Source organism: Pagrus pagrus (genome assembly GCF_965226575.1).
Source record: "Pagrus pagrus genome assembly, chromosome: 4".
NCBI lineage: Eukaryota > Metazoa > Chordata > Actinopteri > Spariformes > Sparidae > Pagrus > Pagrus pagrus.
Genome location: NC_140188.1, coordinates 9502349 through 9529519, shown reverse-complemented (window position 1 = coordinate 9529519; position 27171 = coordinate 9502349). Strand labels below are relative to the sequence as shown.

Sequence of the window (27171 nt, the reverse complement as noted above, 5' to 3'; positions counted from 1 at the left end):
ATGACAACTAACTCTGACCTTGTCACTGAAGGCAAAACCAAAACAAGCTAGCAGCTCTTACATTTCCTTTTGCGTGGGTTGAATAATAGTAACAACAATAATAATAATGATAATAATAATAAACATTATTTATATAGCACTTTGCCAAGTGCCAAGTGATTGGCCAAAACAGTATAAATGTCACAATGCTGACTTCTCTCTCTCTCTCTCCACATTAAGGTCATCAACAAAGCCAACAACATCCTGAACGGCATCAGCAGCTCGTCCGTCTGCACCGAGGTCATCCAGTCTGCTCAGGGCATGGAGTACCTGCTAGGTGAGGAGTCATCCACACACACTCATGCACACACACACACACACACACACACACACACACACGCCACTATAAACAAGCCTGGACTGTTAAAGAACCCTGTGTGTGGCCTTACACCCTCTGAAGGACAGAGAGGTGAAGATTAAAACGAGCTCTGGTGTGATGGTTTATCTCTGCTTGCCCTCTTATTCTGTTTCTGTGCTTTTAATGAGCTGTGTGGGGAAAACATGTCACTGTGCAGGACTGAGCGCTGAAAAAAAACAGCAACGAAACCTGTTTTTGTGAATTGTGTGCTTGTGTTTTTTCTCTCTCAGGTGTGGTGGAAGTATATCGCGTCACCAGGCGCGTGGAGCTGGGCATCAAGGCGACGGCCGTGTGCTCTGAGAAGCTGCAGCAGCTGCTGAAGGACATCAGCCGAGTGTGGAACAACCTTATGGGCTTCATGTCGCTGGCCAAGCTCGCTGTAAGATGCTTCAAAAATATGAACAGTTTAAACGTACAGATTTATGTACGCAGCTGCTGTTAGTTCCTTCTATTATCAACCAGACACAAGATGCACAAACACACATGATAATAGAGCATTGTGGTTCAATTTGCAATAAAAAGGCTGCCGATAACATAATGAAATGTTAGTGTATCCAGTATTGTCAGTCCATTAGTTTAAAATCAATGAGTCATTGATTTGGTTGCGGGAGCCTTTTGGTCGGCCAGTGCTCCGATCAACGGGGATGACAAGGACTTTATAGATTTATTTATCCAGCTGTCTGCTCGTGTCGGCGGAGGAGGAATATTGTTTTTCATACAGCACAGAACTGACAGAATATCTCGAGGAGGGAGAGAGGAAACAAAAAGTGAACTCATGTTTAATTTAGCTTTTGTTGTTGAAAGATGAAAGATGTATAGCGTTTGCTTGACTTCAACTATGTGGCGTAAAAGCAGAGTCTTTGTAGAAAGTTGATGATGCTCAGAGATGTTTACTGTAAGCAGACTCGTTCTGACTGCTGTTATTATAAGAATAGAAATGACTACATTTTGCCCTGCGGCAGCAAGTTAAATGTGTGTTTGTGTGTTTGTTTTGTGTGTGTGTGTGTGTAGCCTGATGAGAGCTCCCTCGATTTCTCCTCCTGCATTCTGAGGCACGGCATCAAGAATGCCAAGGAGTTGGCATGTGGGGTGTGTCTGCTCAACGTCGACGCTCGCAGCAAGGTTTGTACAAACACGCACATGCACAGAACAACAGTTTGTGGACACATTCATCACATCAATGTTATTGTGCTCATCCGCAGCGGATAACCACTGACATTTCTTTGACTTTGAAACGTTTTGCAGAACAAAGAAGAAAGCGCTATTGGACGTCTGTTTAAACGAGTATGAGACAGTCGACTGTCAACTAAATCTCATTCCACTCTTTCCCACTGGGGTCCTCGGGGGGCCAATTCTCCTCTTACCAACGAGCCCGGCGGGGGGCCAAAGTGACAGGATTCACTTCTCTCCACTGCCTCTCGCAGGCAAACAGTTGTCTGCCTAAACTGTAGCAGATAGAAAGAATCAACCAAAATGTGTTTGCTAAGCCCCGTCCCTCTTGGTGTCCTCCTTTTCGTTCTCGTGCGGCACAAACTGCTCAAAATTTATAGTATGTTTTAAACAACTTGTCTCTGATTTCAGACAGCGGCAGACCAAAGCAGGCGTCGCACTTCTCATCGCTGACCATTGATTGAAAGGACAACTGCTGCTAGCAGATTTTAGCATCTGTAGCTAGCTTTGCTTATTAAGCTTAAGTTAGCTGAGGTTGTTGAAAACACCATCTCCAGCTGACTTTTTAATTATTTTAGTTTTTCTACTTCTCTGGTTCGGGCTTGACCTGAATATTCGACTATTTGGATATTCATTAGTTGAGAAGGTGTTCGGATTACAATTGTATTTATTTATTTATTTTAGCTAAATGCAGGGGAACTGCAAAATTGCTGTAATTTATTATAAAAAGTATATAAATATAGTAAATAAGACCTCATTTAACCAAACCCCTCGGGATAAAAAACACTGCAAACCTTTTGGAAAATGTCTTTTTATTCAATACAAATAGGCAAACAAAAAACAATACTGCAGAATAGCAGAATCGTAATAAAAATATTGCCTTTAATCAAAGCGAAAGAAACGTTTTACAACACTGTGCCGTCCGTGTTAGCTGAGAACAGAGTAATTTCTGGCTGACCGAAGCCTCAAATATTCGCTCTCGAATACTACAGAAGCTCTGGAGCTCAAAAACTGGTCACTGGTGTAGGAAGTAAGCTAGTTAGCCTGATTTATTAACCTTAGAGCAGACAACTCTTTGATCCATTCTTGAAACTTTAGCTTGTTGAACGGCTAGAAAGAAATACACCACCGTCCGTACTCTTTAAATGCTGGGTGTCGCTCGTATTACAGCCTCATTAGCACCACTTCAACATGTGGAGAAATCCATCTTGCCCGGCCTGACGTGCCCAGTCATCAGCTAAGACGTGACTGGACCGTCACTGTTCGGAGGAGGGGTTTAGCGAACGTTCAAAATGGGTCGTTGCTGTCTTCCGGCTTTCATCCTGAAGAATGACTAAAAAAAGTGTCCAAGGATAAATATGTGCGCTCCAGAAATAAGTGAGAGAGGAGAATTGTCACTTTGGCCCCTCGGGGTGAGTTTTCACACTCTGGGATTGGTTCTTCAAGGTCACGCAGGTCGTCACTTTGTCTTGGAAGGGTTTCATTTTCTATTCTGTCGCCTGCTCACCTCGCCACTCTCATCTAACAACCATTGGCGTTTCTGATAACTGTTCGGTTATTAACTCCAACTGGGGCACTATGTGCAGAATTGCTGTATGTCGACCTCCTTGCCCACGGTGCTAGTGATTTTCATCGACGTGGGCCATTAATGGTCTTCTCGGACCCTGCGGTTTGCAGGGCAGGATGGTGGCGCTGATTGTTTCTCACGTTCCCTCTGTTGCTCAGCCAGAGCCAGATGGATGGTTCGGGCAAGATATGGCTGACTGAGAGGCATCTAGGACGCGAGCAGATGTGGCTTACACATTAGTCATAAGCAGGGAGTACAGCTGATAATAGACCTGCACACACAGACGCACTCTCTCGCTCCTGTGTGCACAGAGGCAGGCTGAAAATTAATGCAGTTTTATTTTGTCTCCGTGCCACTAGCATGAGATTAATAACCCATCTTTTAATTACATTTTTGGCAGAGCCACACTGGTAAGAATGCATAAAAGCCAAGTGGAGAATGGCATCCCCTCAGAGTATAATGAAGTGAAAGCACGGCTTTGGCTGCAGCAGAGAGCGCTGATTGTTGCATTGTCCTTTAGTGAAGACGCACTGATTTGTTCCTCAACCAAAGGTTCAGAAGGGCGGAGATGTTGTGGTGGCATCAAAGAAATGATGAGCTTTAATGCCTCCTGATGAATTCATGCTGTGAATTCCACTCTTTCACATTTTTGAGCTCATTTGTTGACAAAAAATAGAGCCAGAAACACTTTCTTTCAAATTCAGAGTTGAAATTGTCCAAAATAATGGACCGGTAATTATGGGATGCAGCAGTTTTGTTGTTGTTCTTTGGTCAGGAGGCAGGGACGGGCAACCTGCAGCAGCTTCACCTCATCTTGAGTTTGTCAGTGAAACGCGGCAGCAGTTTCAGTTTTAATCATAAGTGATAGTTTTCAGCTAATGATGCTCAGGCGTTGCTGCTAAATGATGAATGCTAATTTGAGCAATTACAGTGAGAAGCACTGGAAAGGGTTTAAGTTGAATAATTTAGCATTCCTGGCTATTTATTTCAATGCAGCTTTCTGAAGTGCCTGGAGGATTTGGATTGATTATTCTGTGTAGCTTTTACTTGGGGATGTTTGACAGCAGTGCTAACAGACGTTTGGCTCCACACTGTGTCTTTAAATGTTCTCATCTCCTCAGAGTTTGTTTGTGAATCTGTTTTTTGGTTGCCCATCTCTGACTCAGCATGATTTATTGTGCCTCAGGTTAGCAGGGTTCCTACACAGCTCAAGAAAGTCTTACATGGATAATACCACACATAAGACAATTGTGAATTGACAAAATGCCTGTCTGGAGAAATGCAAAAATAATGAACAAAGATTTGTGGATTTTCTGGCTGTAAAGGATATTTCTTCTGTCGTCTCAAGCTCCTCCACCATCACTGCTACACTGACGGTGAAGGCAGAGAGATGTTTAGGTTATTTGCAGTCGGATGAAGACGGTCTGTGTGAATGTGGAAGTTATTCAGTCTCAAAGCACCAGTCTGAAATTGGTTTTGACACAACCTTTGGATAAAAAAGGCCATTAATGTGCTGCCGCTGTACAGCCAGAACAGCCTGGATGTGACGGTGCTGTGTGGAGTCACGTTAGCTAATGAAACACAGCAGGAACTCTTTGCTAGCTTCTGATTTAAATCACAAAACACCAGTTTCCATTGTAGTCAGAAGAAATGCATAACTTCATAAGAATTGGGAACAGGAAACTGTAAAAGATGACTTTATGTCAGGAAACGATCTGATATTGCCGTGTTGGTGTTGTTCCAGGACCGTCGTTGAAACTGACCAAGTACATTTTTGTGACGTCAGAGATTAGCTTAGAAGTTAGCATTTCAAACACGGTTAATGTGATGAAAGACTCTGTTTTAACTAGGTCAACCGATATGGCTTTTTTCAGGGCCGATACCGATTATTAGAAATTGAAAACTGATATTTGGGACAGATATTCATTTGCAGTAAAAATGAAAATCTTTGTGTCGAATAACCAGTGATGGAATAAACCTCAGTTCAATTTATTAAAGTACTTAAGTACAATGTTCAGGTACTTTACTTGAGTACTTAGATTTTCTGCTACTTTATACCTCCTCTCCTACATTGACGATGTTCTGGAAACGAGACCTTCAGAGATGTATCAACAGCTAGCAAGCCGGCGAGAGATGTGCAGGGTAGCGCTCACGTCGGTGGCAAACATCAGTTTTAGCTGCTGGTTTACAGGTTTAACATTCTCGACACTGACTGAAACCTTCAATCAATATTTTAAACCAATCAAAACAAAATCTCTTGACTTCTGAGATATAAAATGTGTAGGAGCCCTGAGGGTCGTAACTTGGATTCTTTCATGTTTTCACTCGCTGGTGTACTTTTGGGAGGAGGGAGCTCTGTCCTGGTGAAACAGCTGATCTGAATGTTTGCCTGCTGCTCAGTCTGTCCACACTTTTCTTTGCTCTGGGCATCTCATAAATGTGCTTCAACATGCTGACTCCTCTTGTGCTTACAGGCAGTGAATAAAGACAATGACAGGAGGTTAAGGGTAATTATGCCTCATTTATTTATTTCTTTAAAAGCAGATATAATCCAAGCACGCTCTCTAACCTTTACATGCGTCTACAAAGGTCGGGTGAATCAGCAGAGAGAGTCACCGTCTTATCCGACCAGCTCCAGCTCTCATTCTTGTTTCAGAGCACAGTTTCCAGTGGCTGCCTGCCTAAAAGCTTTAATCACGTAGAGCATCTGTCTCGTTAAAACAGACTAAATTGGCCCACATTCACCGCCGCACAGATGAAGTCTTAGGAGGAGTTGGAGTGTGAAAGAGTGAATGGAAAAAGTGCAGGTTTGAGAGGGAGAGGCTCTGCAGTGAACGGAGGAGGTATAACAGTGTGTATATTGTGTGACCACCCTTTCATTTCGCATCCTCTCCCTCCAACATTTTCAGCTTTTGGCAGTCGTAAGTGCAGGTTTGTGCAAACAAGTAGGCCAGGGCACAAAAGAGCCCTGAAAGGAAATCGCTCCGCTGGTGAAATCTGAAGCGTGTGAGAGAAAAGCCGAGAGTAGAAATGTGTCATTCAGCGTGCGTGAGAGCGTCTGTGCTGCAGACCGCGTTCGGAGCAGGTGTGGAGATGTATCCGACTTCAAGGTGTGTTGCTGCGGTGTGCTTTGTATGCAGTTGTTGCTTTCTGCATGCGTCTCCCCTCTCCTTCTGCGTGGGAGGCTATGATTCACAGCACATGACTCATTCCTCTCTCCGGCTTCAGCTCCCAGTATTTCACCAGGGATGCAAGCTCTTAAGCTGCACGTCACACACATTAGCATCTCCCGATGGCACGCACGTTGCTACAGCTGGGCCCGGTGAAAATGCAAAAAAAAACGCACGTCAAGGCGCTCCAGTGGGGGTCCGGTCGCCACGTTTCATTTCCTGAACAGCCACAGTACATTTAGCTGTCACATGGAGGAGGGTTTGTAAAGTTTAAACAAGTTTTGAGCTTTTCAGAATCTGATTTTTTTGGATGCAACAGGTTTTCCCTGAATAGATTTATTAGCAGGATGTTGTTTAAACTTCTTAGCAGAACTTCCTAGACAGTTTTGAGATATAAGTTAAGCAGATATTTATTTCTATAGACAGATATCTGCATGTGAATGCTGAATCTGTCAACGGACAAGATTTTGATGTCAGCACACACTCGTTTGAGGAGGAGACGGGTGCTTGTGACATCACCACAGCCCGTAGAAAAACGTAGAAGGTGTCAAAGGCAGCGTTGCTAACTGACTTAACAATAGAGTAACAAAATGGATTAAATAAACTGCTGACAGATGAACTGTTTCACTTAAAGGCCAGATTAGTTATTAAATGTCTTTAAAAACCTTTGCAATATCCAAATTTTTTTTTAAAATGGTAGGAGCCACCGTCTCATCCGCCGTAATCAAAGAGAACGAAGCGATAAAGAAATGTCTTTTAACTTAGTGAAAGATATGATCTATAATTTCTGGTTAAAGCGCCTGCATCTTGATGTACGAGCCCAATTAAGTGTTTTTGTATTAGATACTACAAACATGTTTGGTAATGAGACAATTCAGTGTACGGCTGCTTCACCTCACTGCTCCAACACACACGTCAGCTGTGAAACACTGAGTCTTGAATACATATAAACTGCTTCTCTTCTGTAGATGCATATCTGCGCTTTCCAGTTGTACCTATTCGCAGTTATGTTTTATTTATACGCAGTGGATTTTTCTTTTCCTCCCGTAAACACTCGCACACAATTTTATGCAGGCTGTTTTAAACAATTGAACAAACCCATGTGAATTGAAATCCTTTTCTTGCCAGAGGCGGATTTCCTCCCATGTTACTTGGTTGGAAAATGTGCAGCAGGGTCACGAGCCGAACTTTGCACCGCAGCGCTGTAAACGAACATCTGTGCCTATGTTTAGTATTCAAGCTTTAAACCGTAGGATGTTGCACACAGAGAAAAAGCATAAGTGTCTGATCCCAGTTGTGTATTAGTCTAGATTCCTTGTCTGTATCTGCCCCTCTTCCTCCTGTGAGCGCAGATGGCTTTATTGTCTCCGTCACTCAGGTGTGTAATATATTTCACCCTCTCACGTTGACAGGCGTTCAACTCGGAGACGGACAACTTCAAGCTGCTGTATGGGGGCCACCGGTACCACGCCAGCTGTGCCAATTTCTGGATTAACTGTGTGGAGCCCAAACCCCCGGGCCTCATACTGCCCGACCTGCTCTGAGCTTTTCTCCTGCAGCTGTCATGGCAACGGGGCACGAGGCTAATCAACATCAGATAGGTGGAGCGACGACGCACCTCGCGCTGCACGGGCGCTCACCTTGGACTGAGGAGGAGGACGTTTAAAGTCACTGGATCCCTCTTATTTATTTCTTACTCTGCTGTCACTCAGAGTTTATGTGTAGATCTGGTAGTTTGTTCGACTTTAAATCTTTTCTGTAAAACATCTACGGTGTTTTTGTTTCCCCCTTTATGTTCTTCTACATTAATTACCTAAACACATGTAGGTCAGCTGTACAGGTCGTATTTAAATCGGTTTCTAATTACGCTTTTAAGATGATTTCCACTGCAGAAAAGAGACAGTGATTTAAATTATTAGGTGTGCAATATCATTAAAAACACTGGCGTCTGTAAACATGTTGCGTTTTTAATGTCACTTGTTGCTTTGCTTCTGTTTCGAGAGGAATTTATTCATGACTCACTTTATTCCCACTGAACCAGAGCTGTTGAATCATGAGCCTATTATCGTACTTGAATTACATTTGTTGGTCGGGTCTGTTTGATGAAAAACTCTGTGGCTGTACAGGTTTTTAATAAGTTTCCAAAACCTTTAACATTCAAAACATTCAAACCATCGTGTTGCTTTGAATCCTGTTGCACTGTTGAGATTTCTGCACCTCATGGGGTATTTAAATTGTGTATTTTATCGGGGGAAAAACTTTGTGATTCGGGAACTTGAAGGGAACGATGGTAACGGTTTTGTTTTTCTCTGTGTTGTGTGCAACCGCAGCTGGAAGTCTGGAAGAAGTTGACTGTGATTCTGAACTTAAATTGCAGCAGCACTTTTTGTATATCGCAGTGTGATGCTGTAGCATCGTAACGACGACTAACTGTAATGTGAATGTGCTGTAAATAAACAAATATGCATACGGTTTATTCAAAGTGTCACAGATCCTGTCTGTTTTTAAACACCACTCACATGCTCATACGTACATTAAGATTAACACTGGTCACTGTAATTGATTATTATCCACTCATAGCTCAGCAACTGTTGAAACAGTCATCAGACTTCTTTAAATATATTCCCAAAACTAAAAACACAAAAAGTGCAAAGAACGGACTGAACTCGCAGCCAAAAGAAAATTCAAGCTGAAAACTTCACTGTAGCTGCTCGGCTCAAAGTGTTGAGGGTGTAAATAAAGGCTTTTCAATCAATTTGGTATCTTGGGGCTGATTTTGATTATGCTGGGTAATTTTCATTATTGGGTGAACCTCCAAAGGGATTAGCTCACTATATTATTACTTGGGGTTAAATTAAGACTGGAAGAGCCTCTGTGATGGAGCGAAGGTGCCGTTATGTCAAAGTTTAGAGAAATCTGTCCTGTTCACTTTCTGGATCTCTTATTGCTCTACATGTAGCATGTGAAGCTATTTAGGCTACTTTGTTTCTGGCAGTGTTATCAGTCTTGTATCCACATGGTTGAACGCACTTACTATGAGTCGCTATGGGAGAAAAGCTTTACATAAAAAACAAAAACAAAAAAAAACAATGTGTTGAAGACTGAAGAGATAAATTAGTTAAACTAGTATACAAACATTAATATTTTTAGTTTTCATGAAACTTCCTGTAAGTTAAAGTTTTTCCGTTTGTAGAGTTGCTGTGTTTTCTTCCATTTCCAGTCCTCGTGCTAAGCTAAGCTAACAGGCAGCCTGGTCATAGCCTCATATTTGTGTTGTTTTCCTGTTACAATAAGTGTTAGTGTTGGTTTTCTGGCCTTTTACCCCGAATTTGTGTTTAACTGCGAGCACATTACAGCTTTGAAATGAGACGGCCTTATTTTGCCCGCTTTCCCGCGAAGCTTCCTCGTCCAAGTACACATTTTCCCTCCGTCATTTCACTCAATAATGTACTTTCTCTGCGGCCAGAGAGGCCTCATCTCCGTCACTTTGCTACAAAATGGAATAAATTCTCCTTCGACGAGTCTGCCGGGCCTTCGCTGGCGGTTGAGCTTCAGCCAATCAAACCAGACGTCTGGGGGGCTCTGTGAAACCAGCCTCATTACCATTCACACACTTGTGTTCAGGTGTGTTCCCCGACATCCATTTTATCTCTCACTGTTCCCTAATTCATTTCCTGCAGAAAATGAATTCCTCTCCTCTCACAGTGAACACCGGGATTACAGAAAATTACAAGCGTTGAAATCAATTACTGAGTAAGACGGTGTAATTCAAAATGCAGAGCGTCTCTCTCGTTCCTGCGCCTGTCATCTTCACGCCTATTGTCTGCCGAGCCGTCCTGAAATGATCACTCTGGGAGAGAAGAGAGATTGAAGTGATACTGTGCTGTATTGATTGCTGCTCTTTGGTATTTCATGGGCAGAGTCAATCACATTATTGACTAAAAAAAAAGCTGCTTCTGCACGTTCGGTTCAACTGATTGTCTTCACCCGTGTGAATAGAGACACTTCCTGCTTTACTTTCTTCTGATAACATTTCAATTTATCCAGAGAGGGGAAAAAAAAGGTAATTTAAAAAGAAAAAGCTGCTTTTTTAAGATGTTACTGGATTAAAGTGTGACAGAGGAAGAGCTTAAAAATATTAATATTGATGAGTAACTTAACACTAATTCTGAATTTTTGACACTGATAGTCATTCAGTTTTTAAACAAATCTACTGGATGTGTCTTTTTTCAACAAACACAAACAATTTAGAGCTAAAACAACTTGGCAATTAATTAGTCGTTAGTAAAATTTAACCATCAACAATTTGGATAATCAGAAAAAAACTTTTTTTTCAATGTGTGAATTTTTTCAGAATTTTTTTTTTTTCTTCACGTGTGAAACCGAGTGGAAACATTTTCGTTCAGGAGTAAATAAAAATTGGAGGTTTTGAGTGAAACTGAGTGAAAATAACATTTCCAGGAGAAAAAATATAAAAATTCCAGTGGAAGATATTTTTGTGTGAGAAAAAGAAATGTGTGAAACCAAGTGGAAAATTACAGAAGAAAAAAAAGTATTTTTTCATGTGTGAATCAGAGTGGAAAAAAAAAAAATCAGGAAAAACAATTTCTTTTTGAAAATGACGGAGAAAAAGAAAACAATTTTGTCAGTGTGTACATTTGTGAAACAAAGTGTAAAATAAATTCAGGAGAAGAGTTTGTGGGTTTTTTCCTGTACTTTTTTTTCAATGTGTGAATTTTTTCAGGAAATATCTTTTTTTTGTTCCCTGTGTGAAACCAAAAGGAAAAAATAAATTTTTCAGGAGAAGAAAACAATCATGTGTTAGTAAATTTAAGGACGCTTTGTGTGAAACTGAGTGAAAACAAATTTCCAGGAAAAAAATTTTTTTTTCAATGTGTGAAACCAAAAGGAAAAGAAAATCCAGAGAAAAAGTTTTTTGTTTTTTTTTTCATGTGTGAATCCGAGTGAAAAAAACGTTTTTCAGGAGAAAAAAAACAATTGTGTCAGAGTGTAATTTGTCTTAGAGAGATTTTGTGTAAAACTGAGTGAAATTATTTTTTCCATGTGTGAATTGATCGAAATATAATTTCAGGAACAAAAAATTAATGTGTGAAACCAGGTGGAAAATTCAGAAGAAAAACTGAAAAATGAATTTTTCCTAGAGAAAAAAAAACAATCATGAGAATTGTTTTGTGTGAAACAGTGTTCAAGAAATTCAGAAGAAAACATTCATAACACACAATTTTTCAAGAAGTTCTTGTGTTTTTTTCCCGTAATTTTTTCAATGTGTGAATTATTTCAGAAAATTTTTTTTTTTTCTTCCCTGTGTGAAACCAAAAGGGGGGGGGGAGTTTTTTTGTTTTTTTCATGTGAATCCGAGTGAAAAAAAAAACGTTTTTCAGGTGAAAAAAAGCAATTGTGTCAGAGTAGGGGGAAAAAATTAGGGACGTTGCATGTGAAACTGAGTGAAAACAAACTTCCGGGAAAAGGAAAAATCTTTTTTTTCTTTCATGTGTGAATCCGAGTGAAAAATTTCAGAAGAATTTTTTTTCATCTGAGTGAAACATTTTGGGGTTTTTTTCAGGAGAAAAAAACATTCAAGTGTGTGAAACAGTAAAAAAAAAATTCAGTAGAAAAAGTAATAATTTTTTCATGTGTGAATCCGAGTGAAAAAAACATTTTCAGGAGACAAAAACAATCATGTGTCAGATAACACATTTTTCTTTGTGACAAAAAAATTCTGAAAAAAGAAATAGTTCATGAGTGAAACCGAGTGGGGAAAAAATTCAGGAGAAAACTTTTTTTTTTTCACTTTTTTTTAAACTGACTGAAAAATGTTTTCAGGTGAAAAGAAATTCATGTGTGTGAATCCAAGTGAAAGTTTGTTTTAGTTTTTTTCAGGAGTGTAAAAACATTTTTTAAGGAGGTTTTGTGTGAAACGGGGATTATTTTTTTGGAAAACTTTTTTTAATGCGTAAATTTTTTCAGAAAATTGTTTTTTTTTTCCAGGAGAAAAAGAACAATCACCAAAAATGAAGGTTTTGTGTGAAACTGGGTGAAAAAAAAAATGTCACGTGGAAAATTACAGAAGAAAATATTTTTTTAATGTGTGAATCCAAGTGAAAATAAAAATTCCAGAGAAAACATTTTTTTATGTGTGAACTGAGATATTTTAGGTTGTTGATGCATTTTCCAGGTAAATTATTCCAATATTCTTTTAAGGGCTAAAATACTTCAATTTACGGATGAGCCGCTGTTACACCACAGAGACGACTCATTCAGCCGCTCACTGAGCAACAATCACACGTTTCACTACAGACTGAACCGTATATCAGCCAAGTGGTGGCTCCTTCTACATTTTCATTATCTGTACATGAAGCTCCAGCAGCTGAAAGCCGTCCTCAGGGGCCGTTACTGAGGTTTCCATGTGCTGCTGGCAGCCATATAAGCAGCGTTCTCCATGTGGCCGTTCCCTTTATTGCTGCAACTGTTCAGTGCTGCACATTTTGAACTACGTCCAACACTTAAAGCATACACTGGCGTGTGGCTACATCAGGTTGTCGCCATTACGAGGGTGGCGAGCCTGAAATGGAAGCAGCAGCGAAAGCAGCATGTTTACATTAATAACCGGCCTCGTGTGTACAGCCTTGTTAAAATGTAAATGTGAGATTTACACACATCGATGTTGGAGTCGCGCCGCAGCTCATGCCGATTATAGAGAATTATTAAAGGCCGTATAATTTGAAGCCCAGCGAAGCCATGATACAGTAATTCATCGCAGATACAGCAGATGTTCATGTTTGCTTTGTGTGGTTGTAATAAAACCTGCAGACAGATATGGAAGACTGGAGTCGTGGTGGAAGTAAGTCAGGAGGCAGGTTTGTACAAACTTCTTCTCCTAAACGTGCACCAAAACAAAACATACATTTTCCAGTCTTTAATGTACAGGAGCAGCTCTACAATGTTTAAGTTTGGGGCTTTGGTGACCGCTTACGTGATTACGTATTTTCAGTCTTCGATTTCATTAGTTTTAAAACAAACTGCGACTTTCTTGACTTGGAAAATTATCTTTTCTTTTATCTTAATTCACAAATGCGTGTGTGATTCATGACAATTTAAACAGGATAAAAAAACATATATATTTTTCTCTCCGTTCACCACTGAAGACTTTTATTATTTTACATCTGTAGGTAATATTTGTTAGCTAGCAGCTGTGTGAGCAGTGGTGCTTTGAGCTAAATGCGTTCGTTAGCATGCTAACATGTTCGGAGTGACAATCCTAACATGTTAAAAGTGAAAAAGGTTTATGGTTCGCCGTATAAAAATGTAAAGAATTGATCGATGTTTTGAAGTTGTTTGCTCACATGTTGTAATAAGGTACGTTTAAAACGATAGTTGCTGTTCTCAGAGATTAGTTAGAAAACAACAAACACATCTTCTTTAAGGCATCCATGTTGTTTCTACATTACAATTAAAAGCTTGTGAACACACCGAAGTCGGAGGGATGACTTCCCAAATTGTGGAAACCATCTGACTGCTGATGCTTTATTCTGTCTGACATCATTGTAAACTGAATATATTTACATTTTAAACTGCTGGTCAGCTGAAACAAGCTATTCGAACATTTCACCTTGGCATCAGAAACCCAACAAATGACTAAATACTGAAGATAACAGCGGCTCGTTGCAGCTCTCCGGTGTCCGATGTGTCTGAATGTCATCTCCTCAAACTTCATCAGCGCCGTTCGTTCTGCATGGCCCGCCCTGCCGGAGGCTGGCCTGCCTCTGATGCCCGGGATGATGCAAATGGCTCTGCTCTCTGCTTTAATGATAGATGATAATATCCTGCTGCTGCTGGTGAAGGATGTGTTTACTTTAAACGCTTCACTATGCCCCGAAAACCTCGTGCATGTACTCGCATTAACGCAGCAGAGACGGGGGAGGGAGCAGGAGAGGAGAAAAGGATGATTTTATTTTTTTGTTGCTGTGAGAAAATAGTGTGTGCAGTGTATAATTTGTGCCCATCACTCGTGCATCTCGGCGGTGGTCGGCCTGTCAGGAGACGGGCCTTGTCCCTCTGGGTAATGGAAGTCATTGTTGGAGACCACTCCGGAGGTCCCTCACAAGTGTGGGCACAAGACAAATGGCGCTCATCAATATCTGCCTGCTGCAGCAAATGAAAATGAATGACAGAACGCTTCTTTGGCATCTGAAGACATCTCTTGGGGGAAAATGGCTGCGCAGAACGAACATCAAGAGGCCTTCGGAGGAGGAAACGCTGCCGTCTGTTCATGTGGAAACATCTCGGAGACGCCGCTTTTAGGTACGCGTCGAGTACAGTCGGATTTCAGGGAAAAAGCCTGAAATGTTCTGTCTGATAAATGTAAACACGAACAGCGACATGAATGTTTTAATTACTTTAATTTGACTCTCTTGGGGCGTAAAAAACGTGGAAGTCAGATTACAGATTATGCATCTTTCTCCTGCTAACAATTATTTACCCCCTTCACCGTTAGTCTTTTTTTTTTTTTTAAACAGTAACATCACACTTAATCTTTTATGGCATTGTTGAAAAGCATTGGTGGCACTGATCTCTGTGGGTTTGAAATGTTAACTCTGTTGCATCTGTGACCACATCCAGCAGAGCTATTACACTGCGCTGTAGTGTTGGAGTGAGAGTCAGGGAGTCACAATACGGTAGCGATGAAGTGCCGAATCTAGAAAGGCAGATGGCAGCTACTCTAACTGAACAGTTGTGAATCCTGAGGGACTGTGAAGCCGTAATCGTTTCCACATTAAGTACCCAGAACCTTTAGCCTCAAGAACTACTTCTCAGTTTACTTAAATGTAACTTCAGCCCGTCGTTGTCTATTTTCCAGCAGGGTCTACAGCTCGTAGATTAGGGAAATAAGTCCGCTGACGTATAAAAAAAGCAACGGCGACGACAATCTCTAACTCCATGTTGAAACTGACTTGTGGCTGCAATTTTTAAAATGCTCTGAGTTTTTTCCTTAAATTTTATCCTATTTTGAAGAATCGATTAAAAGGTAAAATGCAGTTTTTGCACAGATCTGAACCCACGGGCAACATGATCAATAATCCTGCGCGAAGAAGGACACTGCTCGCACATAAAGATAAAACATTCAACATTTCTACTCCGCCTGCCGCTATTACTTCCAGGAAAACATCAGACGAGACGTCAGACAGCGAGGAAGGAAGTCGGAGAACGTGACTAAATATAACGTGAATTAAACTTTAAAACCTTACTTTGTCCGTGAGCGAGTCACATAGATACTACTTTTCTGACACCTAGTGGCAGAAATTACATACTGTGCATTTAATCACAAACACAGACATAAATACAACGTTTGTTTACAAGAAAGGGGACCTTTGAGTACCTTTAAGTGGTCCAACCTGAAGAAAACAACAAGCAGAAATCCGTCAAGCATTAACTGCATTGGTTTCTTTTATGTGATAATATTGGCAAAGTCTTGATGATAGTTTGTTTTGTGATTTTTTTTGTCTCACCCAACAACTTTTTAGTGCCGAGCTACCTTCGGAGTGTGGACAGCACGTGCAGCAAAGTTAATATTAAAAACCAGCAGGAGCCGGCAGTAGTAGGACTCTGAGCCTGCGTGGCGTCGCTCTTTAGCCGACTGAAGTAGGCTGGTTCACACGGAGAAGTAAATGTGTTTCTGATCTCTTTGCAACCTTACCTGAATATGGACACAAGGCAAAAACAGCTGGATAGAAAATACTCTTCCAAGTATCTATCACAGAGCTACCGCTTCCCTTTGGGCGGCAGATTATTTTTTTGTTTAATACAGCATCCAATAGCACTACAATAACATAGTGTGGTCACAGGATGGAACAGTCGACCCTGTGTTACACAGGAACTTTCCCTAAACCTTGACTTTTAGCTCACATCTTCTAGATTTTCACCTTGAAAAAGGCAGATATACTAACATCTTTAAAGTGTGCCATAACTATTTTTTGCTCACTATCAGTACATTCGGATAAAATAATTTGTCTATTTTTTTTTTTGTTGTTGTTCTGTACACTTATCTTAAATGCTACCATAAATTCAGAGCATGCTGCTGCCCCTCACACTAAAGACTACTGCAAAACTGGCACAATACCACCACATGACATCACGTCAGGAAAAGGACTTCAGTCACATCGCTGTCAGAGCGCGCTCGTCCTCCACTGGAGCCGCAAACACACACCAAGAGACAGACGGCACCGACCTCCACACTCTGAGCGCTTCATCTTGTTTTTGGTGTCTGACATCATTGTGGTCCAAACTGATCCTTTGGTCCTAAAGGTTCTGGGCTTGAAGTCGCCTTGCTCCCACTCAAAGACTAAATCGACTGGTTGGACGAACAGCAGCAGCATCAACAACCAGTGATTGGTTCCACTCCTTCTGTCCACCAGTAATCGTTAAATAAGCTTCACACAGACGTACAATCACACGCGTCTCACTTCGCCTCTCCTGAACCCGCAGTCCAGGAGGGCAAGAGGGCTCATCTTCCTCCTCGATCCCTCGCGTGGACGGTTGGCACGGCCTCTCCATCACAGGCCCCAGTACGGAGCCAGGCTCCTGCGGTCCCTCTCATAAACATCAGGTATGACCCCGTAGGGCGTCTGCACCATCTTAACAGAGTTTCTACCGAACAGCTTCCTCTCGTACTCGATGAGCTGGCGCCAGAAGCCGCCGTTGGGCCTGATGACGGGGCGGCGGGCTTTGACCCAGGCGTGTGCCTCGGCCAGAGACACGCGGTGATACTTCATGAGGTACGCCAGACACAGAGAGGCCGAGCGGCTCACGCCGGCCGCACAGTGCACCAGCACCGCCCCTCGCTTTCGTCCCACGCTGTGGATCTTATCGGCCACGCTGTCGAAGTACAAGGAGATGGGGGAGTGAGGCATGTCCGCCAGAGGGACCTTCACGTACTCCATGTGAGGCCAGTTGAAGTTGGGGAGCTCGATGGTGGCGTTGACCACGCAGGTGATGCCTTTGGACAGCAGCAGGCTGCGGTTGGACGCTACGTTCCCTCTGCTGAGGAAGAGGTTGGGGGTGATTTGCGCGATGCCCCCCAGCAGGCTGCTGCTCTCAGGCAGCAGCCTCGGCACCGCAGTGGGCACCATGGAGCTACGGTGGTGGTGGTGGTGGTGGTGGTGGAAGAAGCCTTGGCTGCGGGAACCCATCGTGGAATCAAGTCGGCTTCAGGAAGGACGGCGAATCGTTTTTAAAAGAGAGAAATCTTCAGGGGCTCACAGTCATAGTAGTGCAGCAGGACCAGGCGGACAGCTCCTGAAACACACAAACAGATTTCACTTCAATCTAAATTAAACATTTGTCGGTTTCACTGAAGGCTGAGCGCTCAGGCTGACAAACACCTCTCAAGGACGAGTAACATCACTGCTGTTTGCAGAGACTCCTGAACAAGAGTGTTACAATCCTTTTTATTGGATGGCATTGTGCTGAGACAGACGTTTCTGGGAAATCTTTAAACTATAAAAACACCACATAGACAAATCAATTAAGCATCAGTCAGTCTGTAGTTGATAATTCAAGTCAGTTTGCATCTCGGCTCCAGAGCTCGGTCCATCACTGCTGTACGTTTCTCTACATTCAGGTCAAATGGCCTCCGTGCTGCACACTGAGACGTGACTCCCTCTGCCATGTGAGCGCAGACCCCCCCTGAGGCATACACTCACCTCATCTCATGTTCATCCATCCACAGCCCTCACATACAGATTACATCTCTCGTCTCTCTGGCTATTGCTGCTGTTAATGTCATTTTGGATCGCACCAAACGGCAGGGTGGAAAGTAATCATATACTGCACGATCATACCAAAGTGTGCTGATAAAACGCTTGATTTTAAGTTTCTTCATCTTAATTCTGTTCTCTTTTTTCCAAAATTACCGTCCATTAATGAGCTGTAACGTGAACATGAGGATGCACAACGCAGATATTATAGGAGCTGTATTGTGACATTTCTGGCTGCACTGTATACGATAGAAATAGCCTCCTGCGTTTATACTTTATCAGCAGAGAGCCCACAGCTCGAGGCGCTACTGCATACGCTGTTGCACTTGTCGTGCGTCATCCACACAGTGTGCACCGGTCTGGCCGGCAGGTCTTTTTCTTTCATTTTCTGCTACAGTCTGGTTAACAAGACTCACGGGTCAACTGCTTTCAACTGGAAATCAACCTGCAGGAAAAAAAGTCACCTGCTGTCACCTGGGAGCAGACAGCAGAGACACACTCTGATTTTTCTTGTTAATTGAATTGTAATCACAAACACGAGTGGAAAGACGTACATTTTAAATCATCTGCATGACTGACAACACAATGAAACCGAAACTTTGTGATCCAGCGACAGGTTTGCACCACATCCCGTACATCAGTGGGTCCCGTCCTCTGGGCGAACACTGCGTGGTGTATTATTTAACAGGAGAGGAACCAGAAATAATGTGTTATATGCTAGGGTTGGGTAGGTTTCTGGTTTCATTTATTCGAGTATACAAACTCAACACTTCCTGTGTGTTTCAAATTAAAAGCCATCTAGCATGTCAGTGAATAGAAACCACTAATTTCTTAGCAGGGCCTTTATTGTGAAACATTTGCAGGACTGTGATGTGGAAATGGTACTTAAACTGTCGCCTCTGTATCTTATCTCCTGTTTCACTCAGCTGAAGAGTTATTTCATTTTTTATTTTGACGTTAAACTTTAAAATAAGAAAAGTTAAGTTGAATTAAAACATTAAAACACGACATGTCACAGTTGACATGATGGACTGTAGTGCTGCTGTCAGTCACGAGGCAAGAGGGTGGAGCTCAAGGACACGCCTTGGTAGGGACTTGTCCATCACAAGGTAGCCACACCCTAAAGCATACCCTGCTTTATCGTCTATTCATCTCTGTAAAAGGAAGGCTGTGTGGACAGGAAGGGAAAACATCAGGCATATCGATGGGTCACAAGACACAAAGGCCGGGAATCACTGCTTTAAATGTTACATCACAAAAGGCAAAAATTAAAAAACATCAGCAGTCAAATCTTTTATTTTTCCCTACAAGACATTCACTACTCTGTTTAAGGATTTTATTGCCTCATGTTGGCATGAAAAAGAAAAGAAGGTATCCAGTACAAATAGAAATACTGTTTTTCTACACATTAACCTCCCAGAGGGTTTGGAGCTTCCTTGCTTCTTCGTCACCTTCTAAGTAAGTAAAAAAATAAAGAAATTCACCTATCTCCTCTACACCCTCTCCTCCTATCGATCACAGCGTTGCCACCTCAGCGTGGTCTGCTTCTCTTTCAGAAAAAAAAAAAAAAAAAAAAACGGAGAAAAAAAAAAGGATCAAAGGCTAAAAACAACACTCCCCTCCCTCCCTGTTCAGTCTGGCTCGCTCCCGGTTGCCAATCATGCTGCACTTTGCCTCTGAAATGGTTGCCATGATTCCACCTTCCTCCACACCGGTCGCCGCTGGTAACGAGACAACACACGCAGATATCCAGACTCTGGAAAACGAGTCCGACCGTCGGACCACATCAGGAGGCGGTCAGAGAAACGCCGTGAACAGACTGTCTGCACGATGCATCAAATGCAACATATAAACTCAGCAGGAGAAACATCTCCCACTCTCTTTGTCTGCGTTGAACGCTTTTGTCTGACTTGACTCAAACCGTGACAACCGATCAATTAAGTGATTGACAGAATAATATTAGTGATGATCTTTTTCGAGCCAAAATACCAAACATTTGCTTTTTCCAGTGAAGATTTGCTGGTTTTTCTTCCTCTTATGTGACAGTAAATTGATAATATTGGAGTATTTGAAGACGTCAACTTGAGCAGATGATTAACTCAGCAGGTTAATTGATCGTGAAAATAATTATTAGTTATTGGTTTCCACTTCATTACTCGCGCTCGCATGGCCTTTATAGTGGCCATTTCCTGTTTGTTCAGGGGCTTGCAGCCGTGAAACAAAATAAGAAGAGCGATTTTTAAATCCTTGATTTAACTGCAACACCACGAGTCGCCACCGGGCCGATTGGAAGCAAAGCTGAGCGACACCGAAGAAAAGACGAAACATCATCGACACGAAAGTCCAAAACAAGTGTTGATATTCGAGCTTAAGAGTCTAAAATGTTTTTCTATTAGTGTGTGATTACATGGATGAATGCAGTTTTTATTGATAAACACAGAAATATCACCCAAGTCTGCAGTTCAGCATCTTTCAGCTTATTGTTTTGGTTTTATCTCCCAAAACGAAGCTCGTAAACACCCGTTTCACACTTCAGTTAAGTGATTTTACAGCATGTCGTGCTCCTAAAAGTGACCAACAAATTTATTTCAGCAATCTATGTCGTTGTAAATCGCCTTTCTAATCCCATCTAAAGAACTCAACTCTGTTGTTTTTGCGATCAATGAGCAAACACCAGAGTTATCCGAGCAGTGATTCAGAGTCTGGTACCGTCTATAAGAACTGTGACATCTTGCCAAATCTAAAAAAAACTACGCACAGAGGACATTTTCTGTTTCAGTGGGACGCTCAGCTGATGCATTAATTCATGGAGACAGATAACATATATATACCGCCAGCTGAGACGAGTACCAACTACTGACCACGGGGGTAAGACAGAAGCATCAACGGAGACACGAGGGAAGATAAGAGCACCAAATAATCCCTGGCACTCTCCAAAGTGCTGATGTACCACAGCGCCGGGCTTTGCTGAGATTTGCTCCATCCACATGGTTATTTATACCCCGGGCAGGGCAGGAGTGAGGCTGCAGAGAGCGGAGGAGGGAGAATTATGCAGAGGCTGTCGCCACGGAGAGATCTACTGTAATGTCTGAGATAGTGGGAATACTGCAGCTTCCTGTCAATCAAATTTAATCTGAGGATTCAAAAAAAATAGCCACAGAGGAGGGTCAGTGGAGCAACACTGTGTTACTGCACATCCTGACTAACACAAACTACATTTCTTCTTGGTGTTCAGCCGTCTCCCTCCTCTCAGTCAGTCTGTCAACAGGTGGTCCCGCCTCACAAATCTTCTTACGCACGTCTCCGTTAGTCTCTCAGCAGGGAGATTCCTCGGGGGTCCGGTTCCACCTTCGCTAACGCAAATTGGAAACGTGACCCACCTGCAGGAAAAAACTAGAGAGGCAAATCTGACGGCGCTCTCCTGACACTTAATGCCAAAAGCTTCAAAGACAACCGGATCTCAGCTCGGACTTGGTTGACATCAGATTCCTGCCCGACACTCCCTCACAGCACAGAATGAGATGAATGAATGAAACCACTGAGATAACTGGGGAAGAAATTCATGTATTCAGCCTGAGAGATCTCTGAAAGTCACCCTGCAGCAGGAGAAAACGAGGAGCAATGATGGACACGGCTTCTCAAATTCATCCAAACACACCTGAGTGCAGCTTTTACAACCCTCAAACCACAAGAATGTTTTTCAATGTCAGCTGCGGAGAGGTAGATTCAGGGACGGATTCCTCTTGAGGACAGGGCTCGGCTTTAGCGCCTTCCTGCGACAGCAGCGACTGGGTGCCGCTCGCTCGGCTCACAATGTTACACCTCACCGTGTCGCACACCGACACGTGTAAACTCGCATGAACAGCCTGAGACGAGGCCACATGTCAGGCGGCGAGCGTGCGTACTGTACGTTCCCGACACCGCACATACATCTTTCCTTTCAGGTCTTCAGACATATTTCACACAGGAACCTCCCGTGTGCAGCCGTGGGATTCATCTTTCCATGAAAAGAGACATTTGTAGGAACATCCATCACTACAGTCGATGGATGAGGCAGATAAACCGACACTGCTTCAGTTTTAAACAATGAAAAGATGACACACGGCTGAACAATCTAATGAGACAGACTCATCATTACACATAATTGCTGCTACAAGCGGTGAATATCTAATAGAGCTGAAACGATTAGTACATTTGAAAATTAATCTGCAACTATTTTTGAAAACTAATTAATAGCAGCGCTCCACGCAAACTTTTTTTTACACTGGCTGCACTGGTGCGCCTTTTATTTCATTCAGGTGCACCCAACAGTAGCCTGCATTTTAATTTAATCTCTTAACTCATTACGTAAATGATTGTAAACAGGAACAAAAACAAGAATTTGCAATATCGTCAACTGTTTTATAAAAAGTTAGTAAGTTCTGATATTTTTAAGTGCTTGACCAACTCAAATAACTCTTTAAACCTCTGTCTTACTGCGATACTGGGATCTGTTTGCTTTGTTTTTGTTGTTTTGTTTGCTAAAAAGTATTTAAGTACTAAGTAACTAAATGTTTAGTTGCACACCTAAAAGACTTTTGGGCTCATGTACAACCAAAATGGTCGGACCGTAGAGCCGCGTGTCATTTTTCAAGCAAAAATGCAGAAAATTGACACCTCAAGCCTTTTAAATGTGAGACTGGATGCTTTTCTTTGTCGACTCTGACGCGAAAACTGAACGTCTTCGAGTTTTTAAGAAATATTTAAAGAAAAAAACCTTACTCGGGCCCATTTTTGCAGCATTTTAAAGACAAAATTATCTACTTAATCAAGCGGCAGATTCAATAAAGTAATGTATTGTTAGTTGCAGCCCTGACAATTTTCAGAGTATGCAGTATCCGCGTATGTTGCCCGATATACTCTTATATTAAAACTCTTGATTTTAGAGATCATCATGCAGAGAAATGTGTCATTCTGTCATTTTAGCTAATAAAGTTAATTGCTCAACTGTAAGTTTACTTGTTACAAGTGTCCGCATTAGAGGGATTATTGCAGAAAATGTGCACGTATTGGCCGATATCAGAATCAGATCACTTCCTAATATCGGTTTCTGCCCTAAATATCATATATCAGTCCAGCTCTAACAATTTTAAATTTAAAGGAGGATCATTAGACCATTACTACCCACATCAGGCTACACATCCAGGTAGGCGGGAAGTCAGTCACAGTTGGGGGTGTGGCGGGGTCAGTCTATATGATGCGGTCATAGTCAATGGTGCACAACATTCATGTTTTTTTCATCATTTGAATGATTGGACAACATGTATCTGATTCAACACAACATCAAAACCACACCAACCACAGTCAAGAACAGCAAGGAGATGAAAAGGGGGAGGAATTCACCAGACTCCCTTGTAAAAACGCTCAATTTGTGAGTTGTTGAGTTTGGAAAAATTTTAAAAGCTGTGTGAATCGATGTCTCTGACAAATCCTGAATAATTTGGGCTTCCTTGTAAATTCGGCATATGTTACAGCCTCGTTTTAGGGGTTTTATTTCTCGCATCCACGCACACAGCCCTGAATTATTTCAACCCTTAACGTTTATTTTTGCTGTTTTCAGGAACTTTAAATATTTCACACATCCTCCTCAGTTTATCACCTGCTGTGTAGCTTTCAGTGGATGACTCCACAAGTTTAAATCATTTATGCTCGAGCCGTGAAAGCTGGTGCTGCTGCTGGTGGTGGTGGCGGGGGGGGGCGCTCCTCTGCGCACGCGCCGCTCGCCCTCGTGCGCGTGACGCGAGATGTGCGTGCGTGAACAAGTTGAGGTGTCGGAAATAGAAATGGCTCGTAATAAGTGTGAAATACATTCAAATAAAGCAGAGTCCCGGCGGGAGCGCAGTCAGCACCGCGTCCTCTGCGGGGCGGCAGGTGCGCTCCTTCCCTCAGTTTCACCCACCTTACATCCGAAAACATGCACGTAAATCTCTTTACAACACACCCATGCTCTGTTTGATTTCAAGTTTAAAACCATCTTGTTTTCGGGCTCGCAATGACGCCGACAAACTGCCTCCATCACATGTAAAACACTCAACTTACCTACGACTCTGGGTCGGGCAGAGATGGAGGTTTCCAGAGCGCCTTCGCCGCCTGCACCAAGCCGCCGGGCTGCTCTCACACTCCGGACATCAACCCTTCAGTCGGTCCGAGCGTACACGCGGCCAAGAGGGGAGGATGGCGACGGGCCAGGTGGTGGGAGACAAACCGCGACACGCAACAACATACTGTGAAAGTCAACAGAAAGACGAGCCATCGGTGCATCCGCCTGCTTCTCCGCTGGCAGGAGCGGCGTGTCCAGGGCAGCGCTGCCTCGGTATGAGGGGTGATCAGTGCCACACAGCAGAGGAGGAGGAGGGGGCACTGATGGAGGAGAGTGGAGGCTTTTATACTGAGAATGCAAGTCACATTTATTTATTTGTTTTAGACAGAAAGAAAAGAGAAGGGAGACATCTACATTGAATCAGACCAACTAGTCAGTCCTCATCCTCGAAGGTTTCTCTCTTTTTTCGACTGAAACATTAAAATAATAAAGCATAAATCTTCATCCTCGTGCAGCTTGTCAAAGTAGTTTCCCAATGTGGCGTCTTCCTCGTGGATCTATAAAGGGAAATCTGGATACAGCGTCGTCAAGGTTTCCGTTCCCATGGAGCAAACCGGAAGGGGAACGCCTTGGGATCCGTGGGATCTCCATGGGATCCGGTCACTACCAAACGTTGTACGCTAGTGAACGGAGAGAGACAATTTTTTTTTTTATTGCTTTTTTCAACTTGAGGAAGTCGCAGTGCCACACGGAGGAGGAGCAGGCACTCATGGAGGAGAGTGGAGGCTTTTATACTGAGGATGCAAGTTACATTTCTATGTTTTCTTTTTTTACAACCAACTGTCTTTTAAGTATTCTTTAAACAGAAAGAAAAGTGGGGAAACATCTACATAGGTTGAATCAGACCAACCAGTTAGTCCTCATCCTCGAAGGTTTCTCTCTTCTTCAACTGAAACATGAAAGCACTTCTAATAAAGCATAAATAGTTTCCTAGTGCGGCGTCTTCCTCTGGGATCTATGAAGTGAAATCTGGATACAGCGTCGGAGGATCATTTCTATGAAAGCTTGGTGAGAGAGCGGCAGAGTGAGTGTCACAACCCTCTCGAAAATGACTCGTTTCACTGTCAGAATTTGAGCCACACGGTCCAATAAAATGTGGAAAGTCCAGAAGAGCCGATTAAATTATTTTCATCCCTGTCCAAGTTAGCTGGGCGCAAAACCGGAAGTTAGCCGGCTCGGTCGGCAGAAGTCTCTCGTGTGAACAACAAGGACGATCAGGGTGTTTTCAAACCCGGGAAGTCTTTTTTGGCTTCAGAAAGCCACTGAGCAGCTTTCATAGAAATGAACAGGACTTGGTTTTACTCGCCTAGTTTGGTGCACCGAGCCATAATGAGATCATTACTGCCCCCTGAGGTCGGAGGGCAGAAAATACCCACTGATACTTGACAATTAGTAAGCACAGTAGTCACCTTCGAAGGCCCATAATGAGCCCGTACTACACTTGAAAACAAACTTTGAGAAGCTGCAAAGAAGTCAGATTTATACTTTATCTGACGTGTACGGTGGCCCGGAGAGCTCAAGACACTGCAACTACAGAAAAAGGGGCAAGTTAAGAAAAACATCGTGACCTGCGCAGCATTTAGAAAAACTAAATAAAATGATGAACACACCTCATTTTCCAACATTTACTGTATGAGTCAGTGACTGTGGAAACAACAAGTGTCTTAGCCGTGTTCACCATGTTTTAGTGTCTCTAAGAGAGAGCACTGTGCAGTACATACAGGTGACATCACATCACAGGAAAGCACATTTTGTTCTGATACAGTGTGTATGTTCAGTGACAGGTGAAACAAATCACCTGTCATATGCAGAATCTGTTTGTGCTCCTCCTCTCTCTCTCTCTCTATCTGAGGCATCATTTATTCTTCATACAGAAAGCGATGGGAGGATCAAGCTCCTCCCCAAAGCACAATGCTGAAAAGTATTGGTGAGATGCAACTACAGAACAAACAAACCTCTTGTCTGCAAAGGAGAATCACCAAAGCCTCACTGAAATGCAATGTTGATGGCTTTCTCTCTCTAAACAAGAAGCAATTTGTTTCCCCTCAAAATGTTGCTTGTGATTGTTTTCCTGAGGTTAGTGGAGCTGAAAATCTTAACGCTGAGCACACCAGCAGCAACATAGAGAAACATACTGTCAAAAATGTACGTATTTCAAGAAATCACCAAATTTCACATGTACACATAACAACATAAATGTTGTTTCAAAGCCTTCTCTACACTGATCAGCCAGTCTGGTGGATAAAACACCAAACCCCCTTTAATTTATTTTGTTTTTTAACTTAAAACAGTCTAAAACACATTCACAGAAATATTACACATGGGCATGATCTTGGTGTCCTGTGAAATTTAAATGCGTCTGAAAATATGCATGACCAAGAATCCAACATATTATTAGCAAAGACCTTGTGTAATCAAGTGAAGTTAGCAGGGTGGATTTTTTCTGCAAACATGAAGGTCACATTACAGCACAAAGGAAGCAGGTCTGTGAGGGAAGACGCACTGAGGTTGTGTTTTCCCAGGTTGCTATAGTACGGTAACGGTGGAATAACTGGAGTGAATGTGGAAACTCTACACTGCAAAAGAAAAAGAACAAAATAACTCTGCTGACAGGCAGATGGACTCGATGGAGAGCGCCAGTGTTGTGTCGACGTCTGTTTTCTCAGATCACTGGGACTCTTTCTACTAAATCAGTAAGTAACAAAGCTGCTTACTTATTAACACAAGCAGGTTTTATTCTCTGCCTTTTCACAGCAGTGAGACCCTGGAGCCGTCCCGTTATCCAGATCCACATCAAACAGTAATGGGGTCCATTCTGGGCCAAGACCCATCTTCCATCCAAGTTTCCAACAAAACAAACAAACAAACAAACAAACTGACCAACAAGCAAACCAGACAACAAACCAACCAAACAAACAAACAAACACACAAACAAGCAACCAAACCAACCAACT

The 27171-nt window shown here is 42.5% G+C and overlaps 2 protein-coding genes across 9 annotated transcripts in view; one reads left to right on the top strand and one right to left on the bottom strand.

Moving 5' to 3' along the window:
* Positions 1 to 8780, top strand: part of synrg (synergin, gamma) — a 39642-nt gene extending 30862 nt beyond the window's left edge. For 6 of the 8 annotated variants that reach the window (XM_084350066.1, XM_084350065.1, XM_084350064.1 and 3 more), the window contains 6 exons: positions 220 to 316; positions 628 to 776; positions 1409 to 1519; positions 1643 to 1681; positions 5609 to 5641; positions 7717 to 8780. In XM_084350066.1, the coding sequence (XP_084206192.1) occupies positions 220 to 316; positions 628 to 776; positions 1409 to 1519; positions 1643 to 1681; positions 5609 to 5641; positions 7717 to 7848 (561 nt within the window). In that variant the 3' untranslated portion in view covers positions 7849 to 8780. The remainder of the gene's footprint in view (positions 1 to 219; positions 317 to 627; positions 777 to 1408; positions 1520 to 1642; positions 1682 to 5608; positions 5642 to 7716) is intronic. The other 2 variants (XM_084350067.1, XM_084350062.1) reach the window with 1 other exon arrangement.
* Positions 8781 to 14707: 5927 nt separating this feature from the next.
* dusp14 (dual specificity phosphatase 14) lies at positions 14708 to 24440 on the bottom strand. Its single transcript, XM_084350129.1, has 2 exons — positions 24157 to 24440; positions 14708 to 17617 (listed from the first exon to the last, which is right to left on the bottom strand). The coding sequence occupies exon 2, from the start codon at positions 17509 to 17511 to the stop codon at positions 16876 to 16878; it is 636 nt and encodes a 211-aa protein (XP_084206255.1). The 5' UTR covers positions 17512 to 17617; positions 24157 to 24440; the 3' UTR covers positions 14708 to 16875.
* Between the last annotated feature and the right edge of the window lie 2731 nt (positions 24441 to 27171).